The sequence below is a fragment of the Phaseolus vulgaris genome, chromosome 1 (assembly GCF_000499845.2).
Source record: "Phaseolus vulgaris cultivar G19833 chromosome 1, P. vulgaris v2.0, whole genome shotgun sequence".
NCBI lineage: Eukaryota > Viridiplantae > Streptophyta > Magnoliopsida > Fabales > Fabaceae > Phaseolus > Phaseolus vulgaris.
In genome coordinates, this window is record NC_023759.2 from 32,478,476 (window position 1) to 32,505,794 (window position 27,319).

Genomic DNA, 27,319 nt, shown 5'->3' on the forward strand with positions numbered 1-27,319 from the left:
GTTTTAATATAACCTTGCGCCCTAGGAAGGAAAAAGACATTGTATTGGATAGGCCATCATGTAAAACATGTCTATCATATTGCCAAGGCCTTCCTAAAAGAAGATGAGAAGCTTCCATGGGCACAACATCACATAAAACCTCATCTTTATACTTTCCTATAGCAAAGTTAATGAGGACTTGTTTATTCACCATGATTTCACCTACTTCACTAAGCCATTGTAATTTGTAGGGCTTGGTATGAGAGATAGTGGGTAAAGCTAACTTCTCCACAACTCTTGTACTAGCCACATTAGTGCAACTTCCCCCATCAATAATCAAGGAACATAACTTGTTGTTGATAAGACATCGGGTGTGAAAAATATTTTCTCTTTGAGTATCATTCAAAGATTTTGGAATTGTGCCCAACATACGTCTTACCATCAATAAGTCACCTTCACAAGGACTTTGACTCTCATTTTCACTTGAAGGTCTAGAAGGTGAAGAATGCCTAGGTGAATTGGAATCATGCTCACTAACTACAATGCCTTCATGCATGTACATACTTCGTTTAGAAGGGCAATTAGCAGCAATGTGACCATATCCCAAACATTTAAAACACTTTTGACTAGACGATTTAATTGGGGATTTAGGCCTAGAAGTAGATGGCATAGGATCCTTGGGTTTGAAAGAAGAATCTTTGGAAGGATGTTTAGAAAAAGAATTTTTGTTTTTCCAAGACTTGGAGTAGTATCCATCATTGGAAGCATTTTTGAAAGAGTTTTTCTTAGCAAGTTGGGCTTCCACCTTCATTGCAAGATGAACTAAAGAGCCCAATGATGAATACTCTTGTAACTCAACAATGTCTTGAATATCCTTCCTAAGACCACTCACAAACCTAGCAATCATAGCTTCCTCACTTTCCTCTAATTCAATTTTAAGCACAAGCGTTTCTAGCTCCTTATAATATTCATCCACATTTAGCGTGCCTTGTTGAAACCGTTGGAGTCTCAACATGAGGTCTTTCCTAAAATGTGGGGGCACAAATCTAGCGCGCATTTGATCCTTTAAAGAGTTCCAAGAGTCCACGGGAGGACCCTTGTGATAGATAATGTCCTTTACAATTCCATGCCACCATTTCATGGCATAATCACTAAACTCTAGGGTGGCTAGCTTAAGCTTATGCTCATCTTGGATCTCATGGATCTCAAATATTTCTTCACATTTAGCCTCCCAATCTAAATATACATTAGGATCACTAGAGCCATTAAAACAAGGAAGCTTGACCGAAGGTAGCCTAGACTTTGCATCTTGGTAGTAACCATTGCCGTAGTGATGTCTTTCTCCTTGAAGATGAGGTCTTTGTCCATGAAATTGTGGTGGATTCCTCCTTCTCCTATGCTCTTCTTCACGGCCAAAATCATTTGAAGAGGCTCTTGAGGATGGTCTATGAGAATGATGCCCATCATGGATAGAAGGAGATGGTCTAGCTTGTTGGACCTCCATCTTTTGCATTTTCTCTTCCAAGCGTCTAATAGTTCTTTGTGCTTCATGTAATTCACCAAGGATTGAAGCTTTGGAAGGAGAATTCTGCTTGTAGGATGCATCACTTGAAAATCCAGCCATTTGTAATTAAAAACAGCAAACAAGTTAAAAATTAGCAAAAACAGTGAGCTTGGTAATTGAAACTGCCGAAGTGAATTTAAGGCTGAAAAAAGATATCACTCTCAAAGAAATAATGTTCTTGCTCCAATCTGATCTTGAGGCCTTGGAATCCTCAAAAGAAATATGTCAAAGCAAGCACACCAATCTTAAGAGCAAACCACCACAAAACCAAAGAAACAATAAAGACAAACAAGAAAAGGTATAAGCAAGGAAAGGTAATTGCAAAAGGAATACTATATGTAAGACAAACTCAAAGAGTAAGAATGAAAGACAATCAAGAAAATAAAGAACTCAATGAGAAAAGTAGGCACACAAAAGAATACCTAAGGAAAAGCACTAGAGTAGATGAAGAAAACAAAAAAATTTAACTACTGGAAATTTTTTTTTATGCAAACTGTGTTTGATATTCACTGATTTAAATGGAACGTTGTAGAGCGAACTGGATTATGAAATTTATACCACAGAAACTTCAAGATGTTAACTCAATAATGGCACTGGAATCAATTAAAAACAGTAAGCCAATTGAGAGAAATAAATTTTTTAAAATCACTGCCAGATTACCGTATTTTTTTCGGCAGGAATGTACACTTTTTTTATTTTATTTATCATTTTTTGTGTACTTCATATTTTTGAATGATTCTTTTTTCTATTCTTTTCTAACACTTTGAATATCTCAAATCCAGAATTTCAGAATTTTACAGTACGTAAATCAGTTGCAATAAGGAAAAACAGTAAGCACTTTTTTCAGAAACAGAGGAATCCTAATAGGAATAAAAAAACAGGATGATGAACTAGCAAAGACATAATAGAATACAGGGCGGACGCGAAGGCCCCAGGCCGGGATTTTCCCCTAACTAAAGAGTAACACACTTGGAGAACTTGTATAGGTCTAGAATACAAGTATGAACTCAATGCTAAAAAGAAAATGCTCAAAGGATCAACATCAATTCAGAAAAAATATATGACACCAAAGCAAGAAACAATCAAAACAATAAAAGTACTACTAGAAGTAATGACATATATGGAATAACATGACTAAGACAAAACTTAACAAGATTCAAAAATTAAAAGACACAACACAAATTGTAACAAGTGGAAGGAAGCTTAAGGTAAACTCTAGGAAGGATAATGCCATTCCAAAAGAGCAACCATACTCATAAGAATTATGAGTGCCATAAACCTTTCCACAAACACTTGGAGCAAAAGAAAAACAGCAAGAATACTCAATTAAAATTCTAAAACAGAAACTTAAATTGCAAGAAAAATTAAAGAGCTCTTGAAATAAAGTGCACACAACTCAACAATTAAACAAGAATGAACCTAAGACTCATGATACCACATGATGTGATTCCAATAGCCACATAGAACAAGATTCTTGACACTTTGAGGAATCACCTTGAGCTGGAAAATGTAGAGGCACTTTCTTAGAAGTTGGATCATGGTTCTAAGATCAAGAACTCACCAATAACAAGTACCAAATCCCAAACTCATTTGGATGAACCAAATATTGTCAAATTGAATCAACAAAGGAATAGAAACTAGATTAACCGAACAGAATTAGCTACTAATCATATGAACCGAACAGAATTAAAAACAAAACAGAATATAGGTGCTGAAAATAGAAAAACCGAAAGCTAGACAACTCAAAAACACAAGGCAACAAGAACAATTGAAGAAGAAGAAAGGAAGGAGAAGAGAATGCTCATGAAGATGGAAGATAGGTTGGATGATCACGCCACTAGAAGTATGGATGCTCCTAGATGAGTGTGGAAGCCGCCACTTGAGGAAACCATGGTCCTTCAAGATAAGACTAGAGTAGAAGCTCAAAAGCTCTCCAAATGCTCACTCCAATTTTGAGTATAGTTTCTTTAGATAAATTCAAATCTGAATTTTACAAAGAGAGCACCTCTATTTATAGCCTAAGGTGCTGAAATGTAAGCTACACAAATTCAAAAAAACTCCCTCCCAAAAAGCTTCTAGAATTTGCGCCTAAAACAAGGCATGAGGAAGGTGTGATCCTTTCTCTCACTTTGGCACCTCCTTATTTACTCCTACACCTATCTACTAATACACCCCCCCTAAGACTCTTAACTAAAGACTAAAAGATGCTTTAACAATAGAGGTTTCTAATGTTTCCCTCTAAGCACCTTTCTAAACAATATTTATTTAAAACTTGGCCTTGCCCTTCATGGGATGGTCTTTGGGCTTTTGTGGGCTTTGGCCTTCTTGGGCTTGGGCTTGGGCTTGGGCTTGGGCTTTATCTTTTGCAAAGATTAACAAGAAAAACTTTAAATGTGAAGGCGAATGATCTTGTTCTTCATTATAAAAAGCCACCTTTAGTTGATTCTCATCAGGGAGTCCCTTTCAAGTACCTGGGCTTAGAAGTGGGAGGAAATTCAAGGAAGGTTAAGTTCTGGGAGCCTGTACTAACCAAACTAAAAGCTAGACTCAATGTTGGAGAGGAAAATTCTTGTCTCTAGCAGGGAGAATATCTCTTGTTAAATCAGTTATCTCTTCGGTCCCGTTATACTACCTATCCATTTTTAAAGCCCTAGAGTCAATTTACAAAAACATAATTAGTATCCAGTGGAGGTTTTTGTGGGGGTGGGGGAAGGAGAAGAAACTGATACAATGGGTTAGCTAGGAAGACGTATGTAAGTCGAAAGTGGATGGTGGCTTGGGGATCAGAGATATTCGTAAATTCAACCTTGCCATCATGGCCAAATGGAGATGGAGGTTAGTGTTAGAAGAGGAAGGAAGGTGGAAGGATTTGCTGGTTTCAAAATACGGAATGGTCACAAAATGCTTGCGTACCCCAGTGAAAACACAATCATGGTGGTGGAGAGACCTACAAAAAGTATGTAAAGAGGGAGGAGGCGAAGGATGGTTTCAACAACAAATTGCATGAAAACTTGGAGGTGGTGACAAAGTGAAATTCTGGGAGGATGTGTGGTTAGGAAATAACAGCATCAAATCCCTCTACCCTAGGTTGTTCACACTGTCCCTGAACCAGGGTCTAAAGGTGAATGAGGTAGGGGAATGGGTAGATGCAGAATGGCGGTGGACCTTAAGGTGGAGGAGGGATATATTTGAATGGGAATCCTTGTTGGAAACTAATTTCATTCACTACATATCTCGGGTAAGGTTGTCAAGGGAACAAAGAGATGTGCTGATGTGGGGTTGCAAAGAAGTAGGGTGCTTTACTGTTAGTTTAGTATATGAATTTTTAGCGAAGAGGGCCAGCAGTCCCCACTAGGAAGTGTTCAAGTCTCTGTGGAAAATAAAAGCGTTCCCTAATGTTATAATCACAGCTTGGAGGGTTCTCCTAGGTAGAGTGCCAAGTAGAATGTGTTTGAGAAGGAGAGGGGTAATGCTAAACACAATATTGTGTGCTTTCTGCCAAACGAAGGAGGAATCATGCCAACATATCTTCATTGAATGCCCCTTTAACCAGAGGGTGTGGACGTTATGTTTTAAATGGATAGTTATTATGTTCGTACAACACAACGAGCTATCAAAGCACTTTGAAAACTTCTACTTGCCACATCTGAATAACAAACAAAATCTATTGTGGAAAGGAGTATGGGCTACTATAGTGAGGTGTATTTGGGACCATAGGAACTCGATAGTTTTTAAACAAGGTGTTGTAGATGGGGAAGAGATTCTCATGATGGTACAACTCAAGTCTTGGCAATGGCTGAAGCACAAAGGATACACTTTTAATTGTTCTTTTGCTGACTGGATTCTCAACCCAATTATCTGCATTAGAAGTTCAAAGTGAGTTGTTGCTGGTTGGGGCCTACAAGAGGATCTGTTATTAGAAAAAGTTAGCTGGAGTGTTGGATGATAACATAGATCCTGTAGGCGAGTTCTCTGGTTAGATTCATTGGAACCCCTCCAATTAAAAAAGGGTTGCTGTGGTGAGGGTGTAATTCTAGAATGAGGACCGTAGTGAATGCAAAATGCAGTTCTGATGACAATTGTGGAAGGTTTTGAGAATAATTCACTTGTGAGAGGATAATGATGAAACTGGAGTTGGTGGGCACGAACAGAACATGTCTTTGATGCTTTGGAGTTAAAGACTACAGAAGTTCCAGTGGAGGGCCACATTCAAATATGGTTTATCTATCACTCTTTTGTAGGTAGCTGGTGTTGTTGAGACACAAGATAAGAGGTGGAGATCAATCCTCAAGAAGTTTTTTCTTTTCCTTTTTGTGCCTTGGAGGAGTAGCTTTGCAGGTACTGGTTTGTAGATATAGGGAGCATGATTAGGAGAGTGCACCATCTTTGATTCTGCTGTTTGCCTAGGTTGATCGACTGTCAAGTCGGATAACATCGAGTGTAACTGCTGGCTGCTATGGAGGGTTTGTTGTGAGCCTTGCTGAAGGCTGCTGTGGGGAAGGTTTTAGCACCGGAATGTGGTTGCTAGAGGTTAAGTACACTCAGACCAGAAACTTGTAGCTGGTGCTATAAAAGCTGGGTGGTCTTTATGGTTTGTGTTCTGAGTTGAAATCCCCTATCTGCTTTAGTTGCTTTTAAAGATGTATGTATAGGTTCTAAGGGAGTGTTAAAGAGGGTTACAAATCATAGTCTTTTTTAGACAAGAATGTCTCGGTCTAATAGGTTGATTTGGTTTTTAGTCTCTACTGGAAGAAAATATTGGGATCCGTTAGTGGAGCATAGTTTGCTATTGAAGCTTTATTGGTAGGTGCTGGTGCTATTTTGGAGAGCCTAGCTGGTCAGTCTTCTCTGGTATAGGTTTTTGTGCTGCTATGTTTTTCACCCCTGCAGGTTGCGAATGAGGTGCCTTGTGAGGCTGATGTCCATCTGCCACCCTGTTTTCTGGTGTTCCTGGCGTGGTGGTACGAGGTGATAAGGGGAGCAAAGAGGAGCTGATTTGTTGTATCTAGGTTGTCTTAAAACTAGAACTTCCTTGGTGCTTCTAGTAGGAGCAGTTGGTAGGAGAAAATAGGTGGAACTCTACTAGGCTTAGTGCAATATCAAGGCTGCTATTGTGAACCTTAGGTTGGTAGTTGCTGGTTTAGTATTCGTGTTTTTAGTGTATGTTAGGTTATGCAAATTTATCTATACATTCTGTTCCAACTCCTTTTTTTGGTTTCTTTCCTGTTAGGAAATGTTAGACTAGCTTTTGTTCTAGTGTGAGCCGATTGCTCAATTGAGCTAGGCTGGTCTGGTCTTTTCTGCTAGGAATGTAGGAATGATCTGGAAGCACTTATATGCTCAAGATTTTGGTTTTTGTATACGGGTTGGGACACCCCTAAAGTGGTCCCCTGTTAATTCAATTAATTCTTTGCTGATAAAAAAAAGGATCGAAGGGAGTTTTTTCTTGCACCTCCATGTCTTTCTTTCTACACCCCATACTTCCAAAAATACTCAAATTACCATTTGTCATTTTTAATTAAGCCTTTTTCTTTAATTCTAGAATGTGGAATCCAAAGACTTTATAGGTTATATAATTTGCAAGTTAAAACTTGTGTTTTAGATTATATAATCTGGAATACAATGTATTATAGATTGCACAATCTAGAATACAAAATTTGTATTTCGGATTATAGAATCTAGAGTGAATAAATTTGGAAGTTTTTGAGAGTATGAGGATGCATGAAGAAATTATGGGAGTGCACAAAGAAATTTCAAGAATTTCAAGATAAGTGGATTATGCAGCACGAACATAAGTGAGACAACAAGTTAAAATAGACAATTTGCCCACATTTTCTCTTAGTGGATAGTAGATCGGCTTGTATGACCATCCCAAATTCTTATCCTTAATATTTATTATGTTATTTTATTATTTATTATGTTATTTCTCATCCATTGGATGAGTTATGCATAAAAATTTCATAACATCACCCTAACCACTTAGATTATTTCAATAACACATTCTACACACATTAAAATATTAGTTGAGTTCAGACTCTCTTAGGCCATGTTTGGATTAGAGAGGAGAAATTAGAAAGTGTAAAAGGATTGATTTAAGAGGAAAGTGTGGAGAAAGTAATGTTGTTTAGATTAAGGAAAAGAGAGTAGATTTGAATAGAAAACTTGTAGATGATTTGATTGATATAGTATAATAAAAAGTTTATATTAATATATTTAAAAAAGAATTTTTAAAATAAATTTTTTAAAATAATTTAAGATTATTTTAGAATAATTTATTTCATATAATATATTATTTTAATATTTTTTACTTTAATTTACTTATTTTATTATAATAAATTTAATTATTAAAATAAATATAATCATCTATCTTTTTGAAGTGAACAATATTTTTCGTACAAATCTCTTCTTATATGAGTGGAAAGTTTAGATTACAACAAACTTTGTTGTTTTGTGCAATTTTTTAAGTTTTAAATTCTTGAAATTAACATTTTCTTTACTTTTTCATTGCTATGCTATGAATGTTTCTGTGCCTTGAAACAAACACACCATTAATCTTATTTATTATCATCAATTACAATTTCCAAATACAATTATGAAAAAACAAAGTTAAAACAATACTACAAACATATTTTCTTGTTATATAATACTTAATCGGATAAAAAGTAAATCACCAATAATCTTAATTTCAAAAATTTACATAAACTTCATTCATATTTTTAAATCTCCTTCTACTCCTACTTGTATATATTTTAATTTCATCATTGCAAAATTCTTGTTAACAATATTTCTAATAATATTTTCTTAATCAAAATAATCAAATATAAAAAATACAAAGTTAAGGATTTGAATATCCATAACGCTCAACAATTATTTCATTAAACCAACCCCATTTATAATTTAAAATAACTTCCTTTAGTTAATTGTTACTTTTATTCAAAGAAACAAAAGATGAAAAATATCAAATATTTACATACCTAAATGAAATATTCCAAAAACAAAAATAAAAAAAAATATACTCAAAAGACTAATTAGTTACAATAATAATATTTTTTAATTAACAACACCGATAAAACTTCAAAATATTCACGAATAAAGCACAAAAAAGTTAAGATTAGAAATATTTAATTCAGAAGTTTGAATTCTGACTAAACAAAAATATTAATATTTTATTCTTTCTACCCGGTTGTGTTTATGGTAAAGGTGAGAATGAAAAATGAAGAGAGAAGTTGCGAGAAGTTAAATAGGGAAAGAAGCGTATACACAATTGAAGGAAGCCACATGAATAAAAAATTAAGAAAAGTAACTTAGTATCATTTCCGACCATAAGAATAATGAGTGTGAAGCTTTATCTTAATAAAAAGGTGGTATAACCCCGAAAAAATATATATATAACTATAGGTTCTACAATATTAATCTTATACAATTTTTCAAAATATTTTTAGTCACTTGTTTAAGATATATGAATACAAATTTTTATAGAATCAAGTTCTAAAATAAAGTTCTAAGACCTTTGAGATACTCCTACATCACTATCAAGATCTACTCATGTACAACTATCACAATTTACAATACAACAAAAAAATCAAGGACAAGCTATTGAAAAGGAATTTCATCACATACTTAATACAAACAACAAGAATCAATCATTTTTTTTAATAAAAAAAATTTCATGTTAGGCATCACTATGCAACTTGACATCTTAGCTAGACTGATACCTCAAGTAACACAAATCATCTGACATCACATGAAAAAAATATTATTAAAAAAAATATATGGCGGGACTGGACCAAAACCCATATGTTAACAAAAACGATATATAGGTAGACTATACATATTCATAAAGAGTTTTAAGAACAGACTAGATGGAAGTCTATTATACCAATGAAATGATTCTCTATGAATAAATCATAAATTAATCAACTTATCAGTACATGCATTCGCTTCACGAAAAATATGAGTAACCCTAAACCTGATTTTCCCACAAAAATCAATCAGATTTGTCATTCATAAGAATTCTTTCAAATGTGATTATATAAAATTCCAATAACTATCACATCATTCAATTACACCACACATTGATATGTTTTCAATCATATTCATTGGATTTCATTTCAATCCACAATTTTTTGATTTTATTTCAATTATACTGACTCCACATAAAACTATTTGTCTCACACGACCTTGCTTTCCTTCATTCCTTAATACTTTAGATTTCATTTCAATCATAGGATTGCATATGGATCTATCGTCGTCCTTAAAACTCATTAAGTATGCCCCTACTTAGACTAACATTTGATCCAATACTGATGTGAGTTGATTTTATGATTGATCATTTTTATGGTGACACTTTAATTAGATTTGGATTTTAGACAATTAGAGGTGACAACCTAAGGAAAATCCCCACTAGACATTAACTTAACCAAGTGGTTAAGTAGATGTGAATGTTCATTTCACAAAGACAAAAGGAAAACTCAATTAAATGGTGATGATGATGACAAGATAAATGGGCAGAATCATATAAAGAAACAAGAACAAGAAGAACAAAATCGAATAGACATATGGAAACAATTAAAGGACAAGGAAGATACAAACATGAAAAATGAATGGATTAATGGAAGAGATGATGAAAGAAGAACTTATGGATGGTGGAGCAATGGTGTATCACGCCACTTGATGGGATGGAACCACCAAGATAAGTGGGATGAGGCCGCCACTTGAGAGCATCATGAACCCAAGATAAGACCAATTTTGGAGGAGAAACACTCACTCACTACTCACACAAAAATTGTGCAGAATTTCTTTACTATAATTTCAACTTGTGTTTACAAAGGGGGAGACCTCCTATTTATAGAGTGAGGAGCCTTGGAAAACATGGAATGAGGGTAGAAGGGGAAGAAGCAAATATGGTGCAGTTTCTAGGGTGGACTTTAGTCAAAGCCGCACCTTATGCACCTTATGTATCATATGCTAGGTTCTTGATGAAGCCGCTGGAGCTTCAATAAGAGTTCATTCCTATAAGGAGGAGGAACAAATCGCACGCGCATACATGTTTTCAATCTCCATTCTTCCTCTTCTTCTTGAGTTTGCCTTGCTTGAGCTTCTTCTAATCTTTACAATCTTTTCACAACTTGACTTAGTTTCCCGTCTTTGTGGACAAGTTGCTTCTTGACCTCCACAAGTTCTCCCAAAAGGTGGGCTTTGTGATAGGATTCTGGTTTTGAAGATGCACCACTTGAAATATGAGCCATAACAAACAAACAAGAAACACAAGTAACAAATAATTAAAGAAAAAAGAAGTGAGTAAGAAAGTAAAGCTTGCGACAATTTGAAGAAAAAACACTTAACCGCTGAAAGAAAATTTTCTTCCCTTAACCAAGGTCTTTATTGTGGTTTGAAAAACTCTCAAGTGAATAATGTCAAAGTCTCAACACTTGCAAAAGGTATTTCACCACAAAACTTGAGAAAGAAAGAAAAGACAAACAAGAAAAACTTAAACAAGAAAATGCTAAACCAAAAAAGGAATCAAGAGATTGTGACAAAACTTTGAAAAAGATGACAAGCCAGAAAAAACACAAAAGAAGACTTTAAGAAACTCACTAAACTTTTAACTATGAAACTTGGCTTTTTACAAAAATGCTAAAGCAAAAGGATAAAAAATTTCCACAAGGTTGAAAACAATTTGCCAATTAAGTTGAATCCATATTTTGGAAAATGATTTTCTTTGCTAGGTGATAACCAAAGATGCTTTATAAAAGTGCTTACTGTTTTTGCGTCACTGTTTGGCTTTACTGTTTTTTTTATACTAAATGTGACTTATGGAAAAGAATGAACATAAGCATCATGTATAGTTTTCAAGAACTTTCAATTTTCACAAAAAAATTGGTTGGATTCAATATAATTGAACACTTGAAATAATGTGTTTGGAACATCAAATCTACTTCTACTAAAAACAAGTTTCTAAATTACTTTGCAAACTTTACAATTAAAAGCAAGTAGAATCAAAACAAAGACACCTAGAACACTAATGAACATAAGACTCAAAGTAAAAGGCAAGATCAATGAAAGACATAACAAGAAACATATTCAAAACGAAAAATGCTATGAAATATAAAGAAAGGTCGGAAAAAAAATTCTACAAAAAATAAGGTGCTGGAAAATAAAAAAACAAGAAAATAATGACAAGAATTTAATGGTACTTGAATTTAAAGACAATAATTAAAGGTGTTAGAATGTAAAGAAATTGTAAAGTGCAAAATCAACTCAAGCAAATTAAGCATAAGAACCTAAGCTCTGATAACCACATGATGTGAGTTGATTGTATGATTGATCATTTTTATGGTGACACTTTAGATAGATTTAGATTTTAGACAATTAGAGGTGACAACCTAAGGAAAATCCCCATTGGACATTAACTTAACCAAGCGGTTAAGTACATGTGAAGGTTCATTTCACAAAGGCAAAAGGAAAACTCAGTTAAATGGTGATGATGATGACAAGATAAAGGGGCAAAATCATATAAAGAAACAAGAACAAGAAGAACAAACCGAATAGACATATGGAAACAATTAAAGGACAAGGAAGATACAAACATGAAAAGGAATGGATTAATGGAAGAGATGATGAAAGAAGAACTTATGGATGGTGGAGCAATGGTGTATCACGCCACTTGATGGGATGGAACCGCCAAGATAAGTGGGATGAGACCGCCACTTGAGAGCATCATGAACCCAAGATAAGACCAATTTTGGAGGAGAAACACTCACTCACTACTCACATAAAAATTGTGCAGAATTTCTTTACTATAATTTCAACTTGTATTTACAAAGGGGGAGACCTCCTATTTATAGAGTGAGGAGCCTTGGAAAACAAGGAATGAGGGTAGAAGGGGAAGAAGAAAATATGGTGCGGTTGCTAGGGTGGACTTTAGTCAAAGCCGCACCTTATGCATCATTCTAGAAGCTAGGGTTTCCTTCCTACCCTAATGGACTTCTCCTAGGCCTATTCTTATATCTTCACCTCCTATTTATGCTATATAGACCTACTCTTGCTTATTCTACTATTTGGACCCCTTATGTGAGTCCAACTTATTTAAAATATATTCTAAACATTTAAAAGACTAGTAGGAAGAACTTTAGGTGCTCTGGTTTATAGCTTCTTCTTCTGCTGATGTTGTCTCGAGGTTTGATGGGGCCAGACTTTGTATCTTGAGATGACCGACCCTTTTGTGAATTTCTTGTTGTGTCTTTAGTCATCTGTCGGTTTGTATCAAATACCCAATACTTAGATTACACACGAATCTAATAGAAAAGATCATAGTGAATAAGTGAAACTTTAGTCTATGTGGCTTAGACCATAAGTGAAACTAAAAGATATCTCTTAACCATAGGCTTTTCATACTTAATGTACCAATACATAAAATCTCATACAATATCCCAAATGTATGACATCAAGTTCATATAAACTTTCATCATTCACATATAACACATATCATTCACATACAATGCATATCAATCACTCATACATTATTTAATATCTCTCAAATCAATTACACATATATCTCAATTTTTTACATCTTCCATCATTCACACCAATCCATATCATTTAGAACTTGCACAATTCAATTGATCATACAAACTAGTATTTACTTTTCATTTTAATAAGGGTTAAGTTTACTTGTTTTAAATATTCAAATTACATGATTTGATCAAATACTAACATTAGAAAGTTGTAATCCATCACAATTTTCAAATTAATAATTTTTTTTGAAGGTTGATAAGTGTCATATTTCAGTAATATTTCATATTAAAAGACAAACACTTATGAATATTTATTGATAAAATAACCATAATTTAACCCCTAATATATTAATTTAAACCTTTTTACATATTTTATGATTATAATATGATTAAGAACAATTTATTCCCAAATTCATGTTAATTTCAGGATTCTAGGGAAAAATGGAGATGAAAAGAGACTAGACAAGATGAAAAGGGGAAGCTCGAAACGCTCAAAACTCACCCAATCTCGCCCAGGCGAGATCACTCCAGAGAAGTTGAGCTTTTTCATGTCCAACTTGCCCAAGCAAGATGTAGCTCGCCTAGGCGAGAAGTCACTTAGCCAAGCTCAACTAGGTTAAATACGAGTCATAACCCTAAACATAATTGGAGAATAGAAGGTGATAGAAACTCGTAGAGAAGGCAGTCGTCAAGGAGAAACATCCTGGATCTTCTTTTCTTGCTTTCAATGCTTATAATGACCAACATGAGTGACTAATTCTATCCTTTGGGATTGAGAGTAATTTGTTCAAACTCATATGTATTGAGGTGATGTTTAAACATAATATTCTATTCTTGATTGATTATTGGTATTGTTATTTTATTCTTAACGCTTGTTTTATCATGATTTTGATCCTTAGATTTGGCTGAAAAGTACTTCTAAGCATTTGACCTAAATGATAATGCTTAAGATATTTTATAGCTAGGAATATATTTGAAATGTTAATTGCTATCAACATCTGCTCTCAACGATAAAGAGTTTTTATAAATATGTGACAATATTTATAAGACTATCTTAATAATTTTATATGCGAGGAATCAATATAAATGAATTTTATATGGGCATCAAAATATCAATCAAAGATAAAATATTATTATGTTTTTCAAAATACAAAAAAGTAAGAAGGATGAACCCCAATCCCAATTTTCCTAATTGAATCAAACAACTCTTTACTTTGCTATATTACATTCTTGCAATCTCATACACAACAAACATCCTACAAACTTTTACGTATTGTTTTCTATTCAATGAATCTTATACTTGAGAATTCAATTGTTCCTTGTGGGTTCGATATCCATTTTTAGGGACAAATTATTACTTCTGACACGATACACTTGTCGTAAAATAGTCATCAAAGGTTTAATTCACTTTTATGACTCATAGGAAAGAAAAAAAAAGTTAATTAAGCAAAGTGACAAATGCAGTCAAAATGGTTTGAGCCAATTAAGAAAAGCTTAAGCCCAAATTAAATTGGCTTGGCGTATTTTGGATAGAGAATACAAAAAAATTATAGCTCAAATATGCTTAGCGCAGAGAAATTTCGCTGAGCGAATTTGAGATTGAGATCTCCCCAAACTCTACTTGTAAAATTTTCTTTAAACGCATGGAAAAACGCTGAGCAAATTTGAGGTCGAGTACTCAAAACCTACACCTCAATCCGCTTATGTTTGCGCTGAGTGGATTTACCGATTTTGCAAACTAAAACCCCAATTTGTACTAGAAATGTAATCCTTTCAATATGTCAAAGCTATTTATTTCAAGTTGTATTTTAAAATCAGTTCAATAACACACAAGTAGCTTCCCTTACCTGAAGAACTTGTCTCTAAAGAGATTATTTCCAAATCCAACAATAGGATTATTCCAAAATCTAGGGACCTAGAACAAGTTATAACAAAAATTTCAGTATGTGATAGAACAAGTTGAGAGGATCAATTTTCTCAACTGGTCTCACTAAGATTGATTACAGAAACATGAAAAAAAGCATAGAATTATGAATCTTTGGAGAAAAAGGAACTTGCTCCATTTGAAAATTTGATGAAGTAGCTGTGATCCTTGGTTTCTCAACTATGGTGAGGTAAGATAAGATTCTAAAATAAAGGAGATTTGGAAAAAGAAAAATGAGAAAGAAGGAAGAAAAAAAAATGAGAAATAGAGAGACTATTGGTTTTATATACGGGTTGGGACACTCCTAAAGATGTTCCTTTTTAATTTAATTAATTCTTTGCTGATAAAAAAAAATGAGAAAGGGTCTATTACGTTTTGTTTTCAAAGGAAACTGCTGGGTTTTAATATATATATATTTTTTTAAAGTTGTTTACATGCAAAAACATTATAAAAATTTAGTTCATTCTTAAAATAAGGAAAGAAGACCTTTTGTGCAATATTACTTAGTGAAATGTAGTAGGAAAGGTAGGTTCCTACTTTCTTGAACTCTGTTAGAATCAACATACCAAACCAAACCGAACCTAGCCATTTCTTTACCCGCTACAACTCTACCCTCCAACTCCACCTTAATCCAACCACGTATATATGCCACTCCACACCATCAACTATATACTATTATGGGAAGAGACATCAACAATACCAACGACATAGCACAAACAAACACGACATAACACGTTTCTTACTTTCTTTTTCCCTTTAGACCCGTTGCTTTGTGTTGTATTGTAACACTGTTGTTTTCACTCTACACATCATAAATAACACACCCTTCTTACCTTCTTCAACTTTCAATGGCCACTTCACTTCTTCTCTTCATCACTTATTTCTCTCTTATGCCTTCCTCCTATTCCTCTCCTTCTCTACCTTTTGCTTCCTTTCTTTATGACCTTCAATCTCAGTGCTCCCTCACCCTCTCCCCTAATCCTCCTCTTCAGGTGCCTGTCTCTATCCGACTGTCACTGCTCCTTCTAAATTTTCTATCTTTGTCTGTTTTTGCTCTTTAGAGTGATTCTCATTGTGGGAATTTGCTTTTACTGTTTATATGATGTCTTTGATTTTATGGCTTCTTGTTTTATGCCAATGTTTTGCGTGTGATTAATGGTGTTTGGATTTATGGGTGTTCTCTTTTGAAGAATAAGGTTCTGCTTTCATAATTTCAAAATGGGGAATCGGAATATTAGGTGTTGGGTTGGCTGTCATCTTATGCCAAACTATGTGGTGAATAATTTTGGGAAATTTGTGATTATGGAGGAAAGTTGAAGGTATAACATTGAAGGATAGTGTGTTGGGTGTGTTTGTTAGAAATGCTTTTTCAATTCAAATCAAATGACGGAATTCATTGTGATGTCATGGTCCTAGAAAACTTCCGTTAGCACTGTAGAGAAGGAAAAACAGCGATATATTTGGACAAAATTAATTCTTGTTTATTTTTGCTTTTGACCATATTGATACATAGGTTAGTTAGAGAAATAATTGTTGTCAGCTTAAGATTAGGGTCTAATTGATTCCTTCCTAGGAATTGTTTTGTCGTCCAATCCCATGCATATAGACAAACAAAAGATTATATGGTTAGGTTTAGCAGACTGAAAACTGAGGTCTAATTGATTGATTTTACTTGTTCTAAAATGCATCCACGTGATTTCCTCGAGCTAGGGAGTGGTCCTTTCTGTCTTTCAAGAGTTTACAAGTTTTGTTTTAAATATTTGGATGAACTTCTTCAAAAGCATCTATAGGAGTGAATTAAGCTTCTAGCGTGAGTTGAAATCAACTTATGTATTAGACTTTTATTGTTGTTTGCATTCAACTTCTCCACAAACTAAGATGCATAAGCTGATTTTAGCTTATGAAGAAGAAATTTGATGCATTTTCCCTCCTTATTTTCCTTTCCTATTAGTAGTACACAGAGTTTAAACCAAACAGGGCAAAAATTATAGCGTTGATGAGGAAATTGCATAAAATGCTCAGTTTTAACATTGCATTATTTAACACATGATATCTCATGTAATGCATTTTTTAACCTAGCAAGTACTATTGTGTTATCTCCTTGAGGATCTTCTAAATGCAAGATGAGAAATCTCATGTAGGAAAATTTAAATCCCTGTGAAATTTTTCGAATGAAATTAATTACTTTCCTCATGAAATAGGTGACATTTTGATGATTTCAAAGTAGTCATTTACACTGCAACTGAAGACACGCCTTAGTGATGTCTCAAACTAGTGTTTCCTGTTGTTGAACCTTTTGTTTCATAATCTGTTAGCATAACAGTGTGCCGTTTACAGTTAACAAATAGAAGATATTTTATTTTTTCCCCTGATTTTAACTTTTGAGGGTGAAAAAAACAAACTGACATTGTTGATAAATTCAATGTGTCTTAACAAACTTTTCATTTTCATAGCCTGTATGTTTGGGAATGTGATGAGTGATAACTGCTAAGTTTGTAATATACTGAGCTGTAATTCAAAGTCCAATTATATATAACCTATAGATTGTTCATTGCTCATTATTAGTTAAGTTTATCAAGAGAAGCTCAGGTCACCAAACTGATTATTACATGCCTTTGTCCTTGGTGATTCTGTTTGTTGTTATGAGTACATATTCTTCAGCTGAGGTCCTTGATCACTATTGTGGACTTCGATTTCTTACTTTTATTTCCCTTTTAACGGGATTATAATAGCTCATGCATTGGTTATCACTTCATTCAGTTTTTTCCTTGATGTGAGATTTTCATGTATGAAACCAGCATATTTTGCTTTTATAGTCTGATCTGCTGATATTGTTGTTAGTTGTGAAAACTAAGATATTGAGATGCCCATATAACCTTGTACTTGTAATGTGTTGTAAATCACATTATGACTAGAGATAATACGATATATGAGTGAGACAATTTTCATCTTACTAGCTGATTTTGTGAGGTTGAGTTAGGTTTAAAATCTACATGGTAAGATGATACCATAGTCTATTTTAGAGAGGTTTGTTAGCTAGTGTTGGAATTTCCATATGACAAGAGATATAACCGAATTATAGTAAACCAATTTTGTGAGATTAAATTAGGTTTATAAATTACTTTCTAAGATAATGTAAAATGCATCTATCCAATCCAACTTGTTAAAAAGAATAAGAAAAAAATTTCTTTTTAGTGTCATTTTGGCGTATTAAAAATTAGGGTAAAAATTTATTATATATATGAAACATTTTATAAAACTCTCATCCCCAATCTTCAATTTTAAGGTGATACCAAAGGGACTAGATTTTATATGGGTGGCTGAGATTGTTGTTGGTTAATTGCCGTTGATTGTTCTGGCAGTAACAGCATAATTTAGCTATATGTTAGTAAGAGGATTTTTCTTTTTAAATAATGATGTTATTGGTATGGAGTTTTCAGAAACTTTGCACTAATCTCCAGTAAAAGTCTCGCTAGTCACCTTTAGTAGAGTTTTCCCTTTCAGCTATGTTTTTTCCATCTACAATATTAGAACTAGAAAGGAAGAAAAATTATGCTATAATAATCACTTTCCAATAATGAGTGGCCTTTTTAATTGGGTTCAAGAAAATAGGCTCTTTACTTAAACTGAAGTTGACATTAGTTATATTGATAATTTGATATTAAGCTTCTATTATTCTGAATGTTATTTAAATCTACAGAACCCAATTTTTTTTAAAAATTACAGTATTATGACATACTTACGTTTTCTTATGATTATAAAGACTTATACCTATACCTATATCATACAGAATAGGTCAGTGCATATCAATTATGAGCGGGGGATTTTCTATTAAGATTTGTTACTCAGCTAATTTTTGGAACAACTTTTATCTCCTGGTTTATTGGATTAACAATCACAAGCATCAATTTGCATGCAGTGTGACCATTGATTTTATTTTCACTTATTAAATTTAAAATATGATTCTTAGTTTCATCTAAATAGATTCTTGCTTTGTATCGTTGCCTCTACCCTCCAAAATAGAGAAAAATAGTATTTTATTTCATTCAATCTCTTAGGTATATATAGTCATTCATCATTGCTATTCCCCCTCTATAAAAATGTTTTGAGGAAGAACTTTTGTGAATAAGTCAACAAGTTGTTAGTTAGTCTTTGACATGAACTAGCTGACTGATGCCTTGAACAACTTCTTCCCTTGAAAAATAACCATGGTCTAGGTTACGGTTTCAACTCATGTAGTGTTTTTTTCAGCTTGCAAACTATGTTGGCCTTAATCTGCCCTGTATGCCCAGGTGGTACTTCCATGTATATTTCTCCTTCAAGATTTCCATGTAGGAATGCATTTTTCACATCAAATGGATGAAAGTTCCAATCATGGTTTGCTACCAAAGGCAAAATTACTCTGATCGTGTTCATTTTTACAACTAATGCAAAGGTCTCCAAGTAAACCACTCCAAAAGTTTGAGTGAACCCTTTAGTCACCAACCTAGTCTTATACCTCTCTATAGTCCCATCAGCCTTGTATTTGACTGTGTAAACCCACTTCCACCCAACAGGTTTTTCTCCGGATGGTAGGGGGACTAGTTTGCAAGTATTGTTCTTCTCCAATGTCTCCATTTCCAAATCCATGGCTTGTTTTCATTTTTTGTCAATTAATTCCTTAGATACAGAAGAAGGTATAGTTGTGGTATTTAGGCTTCTGAGAAAGGTTCTATGGGTAGGTGAGAAATTTTCAAATGATAGATAATTTGCTAAAGGGTAAGGTGGTTTAGTGTCTCTAGTACCTTTTCTAAGAGCAACTGGGAGATCTAAATTCTGGTCTTCCTGTGCGATTGATTCTACAAAAGAAAGTTCATCACCAGTAAGATCATCGTAGTTAGTAAAATTAGGATTTATAGGGTCAGACACATTTATCTCATGTAATGATATAGGGTTGAACTCTTGAACAATAAGTAAATCCTAGAATGGCCTTTTCTCTTTGGGTGTACACCAGATTTTTCCCAAACTCTGTATCATCTTGTTATTTAATAAATGGTCCTGCAGATTCAGGATTTTGATTCACCTCTACTCTTTCTCTCTCAGTTTCAGTTTTAATGGGATTACTCTGTTAAATTTCATTTTCTGATCCAAAAGACATATTTGGAATATAAAAAGGCTCATCATCTTCCTCTCTTAAACACTCTCCCTGAAGATGATGATGATTAACTTGCTTTGACATCCCTTGACATAGAATTTTTTGGAAGGAGGGTGAAAGCACTTATACCCTTTTTGTGACATATCCTAAGAAAACACATTTAATAACCCTTGGGTCAAGTTATTCTAGGTGAAGAACATCTACAAATGATACACACCCAAAAATATTCTAGGTAAAAGATTAAGTGTATGAGTTATATGTAGATAGAATGAGTGTAGAACTTCAATTGGACTTTTTAAAGAAAAAACAGTAGAAGGTATTCAGTTAATTAAATAAGTGGCAGTAAGTGTAGCTTTTCCCCAACAATATTTTAGAACATTATTTTGAAAAAGGAGTGCTCTAGTTTGTTCAGTGTCAATTTTTCCGTTAAAATTTTTTATTTTGTTGGGATGTGTATACACGTGAGGATTAATGAATTATCCTTTCTTTTTGAAAGAAAGAATCAAAGGTATGATCAAAATAATCTTTCGAATTATCAGACCTAAGTTTCTTGACAATAATTTCAAATTGATTCTTAATCAGTGACACAAACTGCGTAACAACAGAGCTAACCTATGTTACCCTTGTGTAATCATCAATAAAGGTAATAAACCATTTAGCCCTTGAAATATTAGAGATAGTATCTGTATGAACAAGATAAAACGGAGAAATGCTTATTTTATTACTCATAAGAAAAGGTACACGTTTGTGTTTTGCCAGCTCACAATGAAGACTCGGCAGATTTAAATTTTGTTGAACAAGGAAGGAAACAATAGCTTTATAACATGAAATGAAGGATGTCCTAGACGACAGTGAAACAACTAAATTTTTCTTGTGTTGGAAATGGAGGTTTCAAACAACAAAGATTGACTCTTAATGTATAGATTCACATCTTCCCATGTAGTAAAGGTCATTCCGTTCTCTAGCATGTCTAATTGTCCTTCCTGATTTATTGTCTTGCAATATACAAGAGTTGCTATAAAAAACATGTTACATGAGAGATCTTTGGTAAGTTTTTTGTATAGATATCAGGTTTGTGGACAATTTAGAAACATGTAGAACAGTTTTTAGAATTATGGTTGGGTTTATTTGCACATCTTCTTGGCTAGTTGCAGTTATCATGTTTCTATCAGTTGTGGAAATTTTCTTGTTGCTAGGAGGACATGGGGAATATGTGGAAAAGTATTTAGGAAGAGGGTGTCATATGATTTGTGGTTCCAAAGTCTATAATCCAATAGTGGGTAAACGGTGTATTTGAGAAATTAAATCCAAAAAAATGGCAACTTACCAGAATATGTCAATGAACACATACCTGTAGGTTTCCAGTTTATTTAGGAATGACCTTACTCTTACTAACTCGTCATGATTGAATTGAATAGATCCTCCTTGATTATCAGGAACAACAACATGGAACAACTGCAACATGAGCTGCTTGACGAGGGACCTCCCTTGTATCCCCAATCTTTGCTCTGGGGTTTTTCATGCAACTTCCAACAATTGTCCTTAGTGTGGTGTGACTTATTTCAATAAGTACACCATACTCCTTCATTTTTCTTCTCCATCTTTGTAAGAGAGCCTCCTTTTCTTTGGTCTGTAACCATGGCTCTTGTTCCTTCAGCTGCAATAGAGTCTCTAGCATTAGACTCCTACTTTCTTCATTCCGAATAATTGCCACGACTTAATTGAGTCTTGGAACCTTCTCTCTTCCCAATATTTGAACTCTGACTTGATCATATTCTTGGTTTAAACCTACCAAGAAATCATACACCCGATCCTGTTCAATGTACTCTCCTAGAATTGTTGAATCCTCAGAACACTGGCATTAATGACCATGCAGTGATCCTATTCCATCCACAAAACTTTAAGCTGATTAGCATACTCAGTAACAGTTTTTGTGCGCTGTTTGGCTGCCATGGTTTTTACCTTCACATTATAAATCTGTTCAGCTTCTTTTGCCTTAGAATAGGTTTGCTCTATTGTAATCCATATGGCTTTTTCTGAATTGATAAAGATACATGTGTCACTGATTTCTGGAACCATTGAATTCCATAACCATGCTATGATCATGGAGTCTTCTTCATCCCATGACTTGAATGTAAGATCATCTTCTGCAGGGGTATCATCGATTAAATGACTAGCCTTTCCTTTTCCTTTCAAAATGGTCTTAAAATGAGCTAAGACCACTTGAGATAATTTTTTCCATTCAACCGATAGGCTGAATGAACACTTTGCAAATGCTATATGTTTCCATTTTCCATTTCAGTCATTATAAATATGTGCAATTAAGGATAGAAAAGAAATCTAGGCAGAACGCAAAATGGAGGTTGATTAAACTCACACAGTCATCATGCAGAAATGAAGGCTGCGATGAAACTTCACATTACAATGAAGGCTGCAATTAGATTTACACAACAATGAAGGCTGTAATTAAATCACACGATCAGAGGTTCCCAATGATCGGGAGCTGTGATATATACATATGATATATGTACACACATTGATTGGATAATTTTGGAAACAAGCACAACCTATTCTAGGAAACAAATCCCTGAGAATGCAGGATTGATATGCTAGTAATAAAACCAAGATACAACCAATATACAGAATTAAAACCAATAGGAATCAAATCTAAAACTTCCTAAAATATCTCGACAGAATGTCAACTAAAGTTAGAAAATTCTTTTTATGACCATAAGTGGGACTAAGGTCCCAAAATGTCATAATGTATCAAATCAAAAAATTTGCTAAACAATTATGAGTGATAAAAGATAATCTTTATTAATGAATTCCATTCATTTGGAAGATATATGATCTAGTCTAGCATGTCAAACGGAAGAAGAAACAAGCTTAGAGTCATGGGTAATAGGATTCTATAAAGAACTAGAGCAAGTAGATGCACTGAACAAAACTTCAGACGCATTGTACAAATATAATCCTTGAACCAAGTCACCATTTCCGATAGTCTTCAAGATTTTTTGGTTTTGAAATAAAACAACACTAAAATGAACAGAATTTTTTATTGAGTATAGAGAACTCACTTATATGTGGCTGACATGGAAATTAGGAATATACAAAACATTTTCTAATATGAGATCATTATTCAATTTGACAGTTCCAATAGAATGAACAAATATAACATTTATTATGGATGGAAACAATTTTATTAAGAACACGTTTGTGGAAAATGAAGGTCCTCAAGGAACAAGCAGTATATGATGACTAGTGGCACTCGAAGCAATAATCCAAATCTGATTATTAGTCAATAGGGTAATGGGAAGGATTAGGGATAGTACCTGAAAAAGCATTGTTCTCAGTGGTAGCGAAAGGTATGGAAGGATTGTTGCAAGGTTGTGATTGTAAGTGTTTCACAAATTGCTAGTGCTGATCTTGAGTAAGGGTCTGGGAATGAGAAAATTGTGATTTAACCCCTCTTGATTGATAATTCTCAACCTCTGACTTAAACTTTATTGATATATCTGATTCAAGGAATTGGGAACTGCTCTTTACTGCTACTGGCCCTCAATACCAACTTCTAATGTGTCTTTCTTCATTGTCATGTTTGTTTTTTCTTTCAGCAAGTTTCTTTTCTTCTAAGATTCATGTTGTTTGTGTGAGTATAGGTGGCTAAATGGTCCATGTAGCAATACGTGGTCTATGCAAATCTGAAAATATTACAGTTTATTTTGTTATTTAATGCAAAAAATAAGAATCATAAAGCATAACTATAGTAAAAACTCTTATCTCACAAGGTAAAACTAATTAAATCTTAATATAAATTTTAAAATTGTAATAGGATTCAATCAAACCATTATTGTTAGGGCTATTGGGCAATCCGCTATGAGATCAAGATGTCTAGCTCTCTTTGTGAAGGAGAGTGTTGGAGGGAAGCAACTCTCACTTTACAAATTATGTTAGATTGAGTTGGGTTTTAACCTAAATTCTAAGACCAACCTTTGAAGGGATGGTGGAACTCAGTTGACCGCATCAAAGCTGATAACAGACAGATTGTGTCTAGGCCAGTGATGGTTTTTGGCTTTGATTCTAATGCATCATTGTTGATTTAGAGTTTTTTGGAAATGCTTATTTTTCTTTTTGAACCCCATAACTGAAGCTAATACTTACATTAATTTGAAGATTGATTTATGTTTTGCTGATTTATTTGGTTATTCGTTTAGTTAATTTGTATCAATATGCACAATCAGGTGACGTGTTTTATTCATTGTTTTGATTTGTTCAGGTGGATGGGAATTTTATAGAAGGGGTTTTGTGTACCAGAAAGAGGGTTGGGTACGCTTCTGTACTCTTCTATGCTTCCTGGTGTCCTTTTTCTCACAGAATACTTCCTGAATTTGAAACTCTTAGCTCTATGTTTCCTCAAGTAGAACATGTAGCACTTGAGCAGTCATCTGCTTTGCCAAGGTTTGAGACCATCCCTCCTTTTCTGAATACAGATCATTATGAAATTTGAAGAATGTGGCATAATCAGTTTGTCTAAGTTCATAAATGTAATGCTCATGTGTTTTTCCCTGCAGCTTATATTCAAAATATGGAATCCATAGCTTACCTGCAATCTTACTGGTGAACCAGACATCTAGAGTGAGATATCATGGTCCAAACAATCTTAACTCCCTTGTAGAATTTTATGCCAGAAACACAGGTAAGCATATCCGAAATCTTATCTATAATTTCGGGTGGAATTTCCTTTACAACCATTTTTCACCTTATTATAATTTGGTAGCTTGGTGTTTATGATGTTGAAAACAAGAGCCATCTGCATTGAGTATTCCAAACTTCAATGCGTGATAAATGACAATGACCTTACCATGTCTGATGCCAGGATTAGAAGCCAGGGACAAGGTTGTTGTTGGTGAACTAAGCGACTTGTTGAGTGATGAACATTCAACTATAAAGGGTTTCTCCCTCGGAGAGATATCAAGAAGGGAACCTTACTTGGCATTATCAATATTGTTTCTATGTCTGAGAATTATTCTCTCTGTATTTTCCACGATTATGCCGCATCTCAAAGCATTCTGGTCTTCCTATGTTCGTCATTTGAGCTTGCAAAAACTTGGCCAAGTGATGGAACGTGTTCTTAATGTAATGGATGTGAGGATTTGGACCAAGCTAGAACTCTGCAAGAGCAGGAGCTTTCATGAGAGGGCAAAGAGTGCCAGGGTTTGGGCCTCATCTCTTGCTTCTGTTTCCCTTGGTGACTCATCAGCTAGGTGATGGTTTCAAATCTCAATGTATGAACTAACAATGTTGACATGTTGTTCTAGTCGTTTGAGGGTAGTGAAGGTGTTCTCAGTAACTTTCCTTTGTAAATTTTGAATGTATATACACCTTATCTAAGTTTAATGTAATGTTCTTTTCATTTTTCTAGAAGTGATTAATACTGAAACTGATTCAGGTATTTCTTTTGCCTTTTCCCTTTTCTTAAAACCCCTTTTATGTTTTGTGATCTTGAAGCAAGGGTCTGAATTCTCTGCTTCCTCAAAAGAGTGCATTTAGGAGTGAATTCTTCCAACACTTTCATAATGATAGAATTTGAGACTTACACAACATTTAAATGTGGTGCAAGTGAAACTTAAAAAGAGGCATATGCCAAACTTTTGTTAAGCTATTGCATTAGTGCTTAACCAGGCCAAACAAAACATCAGAATCCAGAATCATTGAATTCCACTAAAACATTACCAAATACTGGCTATGTTCTAATATATGTAATCTATTGTAAAATCAAAACATATAGCAATCTAGAATATTCCTTGTTTACTTGTTTTGTCAAGTCCGAATTGTATTTCGTCCAAGATTTATCCTCTGAAGGCAGGAATTTTTTAATAAAGGTTATTCATTATTATATATGAGAATTTAGTTTTACTTGATTTATTGCCTGGAAAAAGTACGGTCTACAACTTTTATAAATGGTAACGAACGTTTGGTCTCACACATTTACACGTACATTCCTTTCATTTATATTTTTTATAACATGAATCATGAAACGCCATCTTCATATTATTACACTTGTGAATCAATTAATAATATTTTAGAGAAGAATGTTTATAAAAATTCTGATTGTTATTTAACTTGTAAGCAATGTAGGATTTTTAGGTATATTAGAATAAGGTCCTAGGTGAGAGAGTTAAGATAAGAGTGACTACAACTCTATTTTTTTTATCCCCATAAACAATATAGTGTTTTGACTTCAAATCTACTAAGATAATATTATTAAGGTTAATCATCACTAGATTTTCTACATAGAAACTTGGTGGCTCCGTCACAATATTGTCATTAAAACATGTCACACTAGGTTAAGAGAAAATAATGTTCATACATTATCTTTGGTCTTGACTTCTAGGTGATGTGAAACTTTTATGTATATCAGAACAAGTCCCTCAATCGAAGGTTAAGAAATAGGAAAAATTTGTAACCTTCTTTATATGCTCTGTTGGCTTGTTTTGTTTAAAATAACAAAGGATGATGGGGTCGAGTGATTTTAGGTGGTGCAATTTTTGTGTTCTTGATTTAAAAAAAAAAGATTGCCAAGATCTAAAATTAGTTGTACCGAGTATCTCAACTAGTCGTTTGAAATGACAGAAGACGGGAAGTTTCGAATTGAAAAATTTGATGGTACATATGTCAGTTGGTGGAAAAAGCAAATTGAGGATTTGCTAGTTCAGTTACTGAGCACATCAATAAAATGAATTCGATCTAAACCAGACTTATGTCAGTGGGCATTAAGTTCGATGATGAAGTTCAAGCTTTACTATTGATATCGTCATTACCTGATAGTTGGTCCAAAACGGTTACAGCAGTTACTAGTTCAGCGGGACCCGATGGATTCACTTTTGAGAAGATTTGTGATCTCGTTCTTGGCAAGGACGTCCGAAGAAGGAGTTCTAGAGAATTATCTAGTGAATCGCTATATGTCATCAGAGGTAAGAAAAATATTAGAGATAGTGGGAGCAAAACAAAAGAAGGAATCAGTCAAAGACTCGGGATTGCTCAAGTGTAACATGTTGGAACTACAAGGAGGTGGGGCATTTCAGGAATCAATGCCCAAATGATAAACAAGTCAACATTGCAGAAGACTTCACGGACAAGGACCTTTTAATTTGTTGTGCGGATAGTAGTGTGGATTCCTGGGTCATGGATTCTGATGCTTC

At 34.1% G+C, this 27,319-nt stretch overlaps 1 protein-coding gene across 1 annotated transcript; it reads left to right on the forward strand.

The window, feature by feature from the left end:
- Window positions 1-15,569: 15,569 nt before the first annotated feature.
- On the forward strand, window positions 15,570-25,569 carry LOC137813938 (5'-adenylylsulfate reductase-like 5). The gene is made up of 4 exons (XM_068616430.1): window positions 15,570-15,975; window positions 24,394-24,575; window positions 24,689-24,813; window positions 24,994-25,569. Exons 1-4 carry the CDS (start codon window positions 15,832-15,834, stop codon window positions 25,383-25,385), a joined length of 843 nt encoding a protein of 280 aa, XP_068472531.1. The 5' UTR covers window positions 15,570-15,831; the 3' UTR covers window positions 25,386-25,569.
- The last annotated feature ends 1,750 nt before the right edge of the window (window positions 25,570-27,319 follow it).